The sequence below is a fragment of the Oncorhynchus kisutch genome, linkage group LG19 (genome assembly GCF_002021735.2).
Source record: "Oncorhynchus kisutch isolate 150728-3 linkage group LG19, Okis_V2, whole genome shotgun sequence".
Taxonomy (NCBI): Eukaryota; Metazoa; Chordata; class Actinopteri; order Salmoniformes; family Salmonidae; genus Oncorhynchus; species Oncorhynchus kisutch.
This window is the reverse complement of record NC_034192.2, coordinates 54,449,789-54,456,915: the sequence shown is the minus strand read 5'-3', so window position 1 is coordinate 54,456,915 and position 7,127 is coordinate 54,449,789. Positions and strand designations below refer to the sequence as shown.

Genomic DNA, 7,127 nt, shown 5'->3' with positions numbered 1-7,127 from the left:
TTCCTCTTCTAGTCTACTCCTCCTCCTCTTCTAGTCTACTCCTCATCCTCCTCCTCTAGTCTACTCCTCATCCTCCTCTAGTCTACTCCTCCTCCTCCTCCTCTAGTCTACTCCTCATCCTCCTCCTCTAGTCTACTCCTCATCCTCCTCTAGTCTACTCCTCATCCTCCTCTAGTCTACTCCTCATCCTCCTCTAGTCTACTCCTCATCCTCCTCTTCCTCTAGTCTACTCCTCCTCCTCTAGTCTACTCCTCATCCTCCTCCTCTAGTCTACTTCTCATCCTCTTCTAGTCTACTCCTCCTCCTCCTCTTCTAGTCTACTCCTCGTCTAGTCTACTCCTCATCCTCCTCCTCTAGTCTACTCCTCCTCCTCTAGTCTACTCCTCATCCTCCTCTTCTAGTCTACTTCTCATCCTCTTCTAGTCTACTCCTCATCCTCTTCTAGTCTACTCCTCATCCTCTCTAGTCTACTCCTCCTCCTCTAATCAACTTCTCATCCTCCTCCTCTAATCAACTTCTCATCCTCCTCCTCTAATCAACTTCTCATCCTCCTCCTCTAGTCTACTTCTCATCCTCCTCCTCTAGTCTACTCCTCCTCCTCCTCTTCCTCTAGTCTACTCCTCCCCCTCTAGTCTATTCCTCATCCTCCTCCTCTTGTCTACTCCTCATCCCCCTCCTCTAGTCTACTCCTCCTCCTCCTCTTCTAGTCTACTCCTCCTCCTCCTCTTCCTCTAGTTTACTCCTCATCCTCCTCCTCTAATCTACTCTTCCTCCTTCTCTAGTCTACTCCTCCTCCTCCTCCTCCTCTAGTCTACTCCTCCTCCTCCTCCTCTAGTCTACTCCCCATCCTCCTCCTCTAGTCTACTCCTCATCCTCCTCCTGTAGTCTACTCCTCATCCTCCTCCTCTAGTCTCCTCCTCCTCCTCTAGTCTACTCCTCCTCCTCCTCCTCTAAGTCTACTCCTCCTCCTCCTCCAGTCTACTACTCCTCCTCCTCTAGTCTACTTCTCATCCTCCTCCTCTTTTCTACTCCTCATCATCCTCCTCTAGTCTACTCCTCATCATCCTCCTCTAGTCTACTTCTCATCCTCCTCCTCTAGTCTCTTCCTTATTATCCTCCTCTAGTCTCCTCCTCCTCCTCCTCCTCCTCCTCTAGTCTACTTCTCATCCTCCTCCTCTAGTCTCTTCCTCCTCCTCCTCCTCCTCCTCCTCTAGTCTACTTCTCATCCTCCTCCTCTAGTCTCTTCCTCCTCCTCCTCCTCCTCCTCCTCTAGTCTACTTCTCATCCTCCTCCTCTAGTCTCTTCCTCCTCCTCCTCCTCCTCCTCCTCTAGTCTACTTCTCATCCTCCTCCTCTAGTCTCTTCCTTATTATCCTCCTCTTGTCTCCTCCTCCTCCTCCTCCTCCTCCTCCTCTAGTCTACTTCTCATCCTCCTCCTCTAGTCTCTTCCTTATTATCCTCCTCTAGTCTCCTCCTCCCTCCTCCTCCTCCTCTAGTCTACTCCTCCTCCTCTGCCTGACAGCACACTAACATTCTGTAGGCCATCCAAACCGTGTTCTCCTCCTCTGCCTGACAGCACACTAACATTCAGTAGGCCATCCAAACCGTGTTCTCCTCCTCTGCCTGACAGCACACTAACATTCTGTAGGCCACCCAAACCATTTTCTCCTCCTCTGCCTGACAGCACACTAGCATTCTGTAGGCCATCCAAACCGTGTTCTCCTCCTCTGCCTGACAGCACACTAACATTCTGTAGGCCATCCAAACCGTGTTCTCCTCCTCTGCCTGACAGCACACTAACATTCTGTAGGCCATCCAAACCGTGTTCTCCTCCTCTGCCTGACAGCACACTAACATTCTGTAGGCCATCCAAACCGTGTTCTCCTCCTCTGCCTGACAGCACACTAACATTCTGTAGGCCATCCAAACCGTGTTCTCCTCCTCTGCCTGACAGCACACTAACATTCTGTAGGCCATCCAAACCATGTTCTCCTCCTCTGCCTGACAGCACACTAACATTCTGTAGGCCATCCAAACCATGTTCTCCTCCTCTGCCTGACAGCACACTAACATTCTGTAGGCCATCCAATGACATCTTCCTCATAACCAAAGACATGATACCTGCTCTCACACATCAAATATATACACACACAGCCTTTTCTGGTTAAAGTAAGGGGTTATTCCTGCATGTATCTAAAGCTGGGCTTTAGAGTTTATTCCCTCAGTCACAGTGAAACCATTTTTGTGTGTTTGTGTGTCCTCATCCCAGAAAAGCGTGAGATTGTTGGTTGTTCAGTGGTGAGGACAATGACCATGTGGCTTCCCTGGGCGCACTGTGTGTGTGTGCGTGTGTGTGTGTGTGTGCATGCTTGTGTATGTGTACGCAAATGTGTATTTAATCCGTGTGTATCTCCCCCGTTCAGGAAGCCGTTCCCTATCGGAGACAGAGTGACGTTCAGTGGGAAGGACTGTGTGTGTCAACAGTGTTCTCACACACTCGTCACCTCCAACGAACCAATCAAGATCCATGGACCCAGCCGTAAGTCCCGCCCTCATGACCTCGAGACTTGGATCTGGAGGTCTTCACGGGTCCAAAATGGACCTGGAGTATTCCCTCCCGGACCCAATCTATGCATGTATTTATTTTTTAATATAGAAACCCGTTCTGAATGGACCTGAGGACAACTAGACTGCCCCATGTAGACCTGGTCGGGTCCAGGCCCAGTCCTAGTGAGGGAAGCAGCAGAAAAGTCATTTTTGAAGCTACTTTGTTAACTGGAGCTGATAAAGCATGAGAGGAGGGAGAGAGATGCCGTTCTAGCAGGCGGGGGAGGGGCTGTACTGTGAGCAACTGACATGGGGAGCAGGGAGGAGGGGGAGAGATGCCGTTCTAGCAGGTGGGGGAGGGGATGTACTGTGAGCAACTGACATGGGGAGCAGGGAGGAGGGGGAGAGATGCCGTTCTAGCAGGCGGGGGAGGGGCTGTACTGTGAGCAACTGACATGGGGAGCAGGGAGGAGGGGGAGAGATGCCGTTCTAGCAGGCGGGGGAGGGGCTGTACTGTGAGCAACTGACATGGGGAGCAGGGAGGAGGGGGAGAGATGCCGTTCTAGCAGGCGGGGGAGGGGCTGTACTGTGAGCAACTGACATGGGGAGCAGGGAGGAGGAAGGGAAAGATGCCGTTCTAGCAGGTGGGGGAGGGGCTGTACTGTGAGCAACTGACATGGGGAGCAGGGAGGAGGAAGGGAGAGATGCCATTCTAGCAGGTGGGGGAGGGGCTGTACTGTGAGCAACTGACATGGGGAGCAGGGAGGAGGGGGAGAGATGCCATTCTAGCAAGTGGGGGAGGGGCTGTACTGTGAGCAACTGACATGGGGAGCAGGAGGGACGAAGGGAGAGATGAAAGACAGCAACCAACCAACCTGACTCACGCTATAGTAGAATAATAGCTGCAATAGCTAGGTTATTTATCGTCCACGATGATTATGTGGTACTTGTCTTGGACTGCATCAAACCGGAATGAGAAGCTAGTTAAGCTAGCTAGCTACACGCACCACACTACACGCACCACCACGCTACACGCACCACGCTCCACTCTCGTGAAAAGCAAGAGCAGGAGCATAAATTATACAATTGCTTTCTCTCTCTACTGCAGCAGTCGCATTCGGATATGTGCGGTCCCTTCCCGGACAAGTCAGTTAAAATTACACTTACCCGAGACCCGTGACAATCATATCAGACCTGACCTAGACCTGTGACATTAATTTGAATTCTGGATTCAGACCCGCTCAGGTCTCGGATCAGGTCTAGGGTATTCAGGTACTGGTGGATCTGAGAGGAACTCTACTTGGAACCAATCTAGAACTAACCTCTAGACCACACCCCTTTCGTATGACCCAATCTAGAATCAACCCCTAAACCACACCCCTTTAGGGTGACCCAATCAAGAACCAACCCCTATTCCTCCACCACACCCCTTTAGGGTGGATCAATCATGAACCAACCCCTAGACCAGACCCATTTAGGGTGACACACTCTAGAACCAACCCCTAGACCACACCCCTTTAGGGTGACACACTCTAGAACCAACCCCTAGACCACACCCCCTTTAGGGGGCTGCAGGTATAGGGCTGATACACTGAGTTGACACACACATTGTTGGGTATAGATACATTAGCCCCTCAGGTTTGTCCCCCTCTCGCTTCTTTTCACTTATCCACCTAATTCTCACCACTTTTCTTCACCTCTTTCCCCTACCCCTCCTCCTCCCTCTCTCTCCATGTCTCCCCCCTCTCTCTCCCTCTCTCCCTACCTCCCTCGCCCCCATCTGCCTCCCTGTCCCCTTCTCTCCCCCCTCCCTCATCCTCTCCACCTCCCTCTCCCCATCTCCCTCCTCCCTCTCTCCAGACTGTTCAGGGTGTGGAGAGGATATAAAACAGGGACAGTCTCTGTTGGCGTTGGAGAAACAGTGGCATGTCAGCTGCTTCAAGTGTCTAACCTGCAACATGGTCCTCACTGGGGAATACATCAGCAAGTCAGTACACACACACACACACACACAGTCTCTATATACACACACACAGTCTCTATATACACACACACACACACGTACAGACATTCTTTATTTTTACTACTTTATACATTTTGGAAAAATAGTGAAGACATCAAAACTATGAAATAACACATGTGAATCATGATGTGAATCATGTAGTAACCCAAAAAGTGTTAAACAAATCAAAATATATTTGAGATTTGAGATGCATTCCAGGTGACTACCTCATGAAGCTGGTTGAGAGAATGCCAAGAGGTGTGCAAAGCTGTACAAAGCTGTCATCAAGGCAAAGGGTGGCTACTTTGAAGAATCTCAAATATAAAATATATTTTAACACTATTTTGGTTACGACGTGTTATTTCATAGTTTTGATGTTATTCTACAATGTAGAAAATATTAAAAATAAAGAAAACCCAAGGAATGAATGTGTGTCTAAACTTTTGACTTGTACTATATATACACACCACACACAAACAGACACACACACACACACACCACACACAAACAGACACACACACACACACACACCACACACACACACACACAGACACACCACACACACACACACACACAGACACACCACACACACACAGACACACCACACACACACACACACCACACACACACACCACACACACACACACACCACACACACACAGACACACCACACACAAACAGACACACCACACACCACACACAAACAGACACACCACACACACACACAAACAGACACACCACACACACAGACACACCACACACAAACAGACACACCACACACCACACACAAACAGACACACCACACACACACACAAACAGACACACCACACACACAGACACACCACACACAAACAGACACACCACACACACCACACACACACACAAACAGACACACCACACACACACACAAACAGACACACCACACACACACACACAAACAGACACACCACACACACACAGACACACCACACACACACAGACACACCACACACACACACAAACAGTCACACCACACACACACACACAAACAGACACACACACAGAGAGAGACACATACACACACACAAACAGACACAGAGAGACACATACACACACACCTTTGATTGGGTGTTTAACCCTTTGTGTTTCAGGGACAACGTGCCGTACTGTGAGTCTGATTACCACGCCCAGTTTGGGGTTAAGTGTGAGACGTGCAGCAGATACATCAGTGGACGGGTACTGGAGGTGAGCACTCATACACACTCCCCCTGGGGACCTATACTATCCTCTCCTCACCTCCTCTCACCTCTCCTTTCCATCAGTCTCTCTCTGGGTTATTAACAGCTTCTACAACATGCCTGGCTTCATCTGCTGCCCTGCGTGTGCGTGCGTCCGATTAATCGGCCGATTTTTATATATATTTGTAATTAATGACAATTACAACAATACAAAATGAACAATAAACACTTTTATTTTAACTTAATATAATACATAAATAAAATACATTTAGTCTCAAATAAATAAGAAAACATGTTCAATTTGGTTTAAATAATGCAAAAACACAGTGTTGGAGAAGAAAGTAAAAGTGCAATATGTGCCATGTAAAAAAGTGTTTAAGTTCCTTGCTCAGAACATGAGAACATATGAAAGCTGGTGGTGTCTTTTAACATGAGTTGTCAATATTACCAGTTATTCCCAGTTGCCACCTGAGACTGACAGAGGAAGCACTGATCTGTAGAGGAAATGAACATTACACTGATCTTGTAGAGGATATGAACATTACACTGATCTGTAGAGGAAATGAACATTACACTGATCTGTAGAGGAAATGAACATTACACTGATCTGTAGAGGAAATGAACATTACACTGATCTGTAGAGGAAATGAACATTACACTGATCTGTAGAGGAAATGAACATTACACTGATCTGTAGAGGAAATGAACATTACACTGATCTGTACAGGAAATGAACATTACACTGATCTGTACAGGAACCTCACATTACATGCAGCTTAGGCAATCTCTCGCTATCTCTCACATACACATACACACTCATTATTTCAAATACACACTCTACATCTCATCTCTCTCTTTCTCCCTCCCTCCATCTCTCTCTCTGACACCTCCTCACCTGCCTCACCCTCTCTTTATAATGTGTTTAGGTGACCCAGAGGGATTGTTGTGCTAATTACTGTAGGAAGGCAGAGCTCATGCTATGTCCCAAATGGCACCCTTTTCCCAACATAGTGTCCTACTTTTGACTAGAGCCATATGGGTCCTAGTTCACTACATAGGAATAGGGTGCCATTTGGGAGGAATCCTCATAGTAGGAGCTGTTGAAAAGAGGGTCGTTATGAGAACCATCATTATTATCACACTGATAAGCTATCATTAAATAGGAGACCACTGGTAACTGACGATTAGGATGATTAGCTATCATTAAGTAGGAGACCACTGGTGACCAATGTTAACTGACGATTAGGATGATTAGCTATCATTAAGTAGGAGACCACTGGTGACCACTGTTAACTGACGATTAGGATGATAAGCTATCATTAAGTAGAAGAGCACTGTTAACTGAAGATTAGGATGATAAGC

The 7,127-nt window shown here is 47.9% G+C and overlaps 1 protein-coding gene across 1 annotated transcript in view; it reads left to right on the top strand.

The window, feature by feature from the left end:
- The window catches only part of LOC109886278 (actin-binding LIM protein 3), a 93,293-nt gene that overhangs the window by 65,195 nt on the left and 20,971 nt on the right, over positions 1-7,127 (top strand). Inside the window, exons 4-6 of the mRNA XM_031797258.1 lie at positions 2,423-2,538; positions 4,407-4,533; positions 5,679-5,772. Of these exons, the coding sequence (XP_031653118.1) occupies positions 2,423-2,538; positions 4,407-4,533; positions 5,679-5,772 (337 nt within the window). The remainder of the gene's footprint in view (positions 1-2,422; positions 2,539-4,406; positions 4,534-5,678; positions 5,773-7,127) is intronic.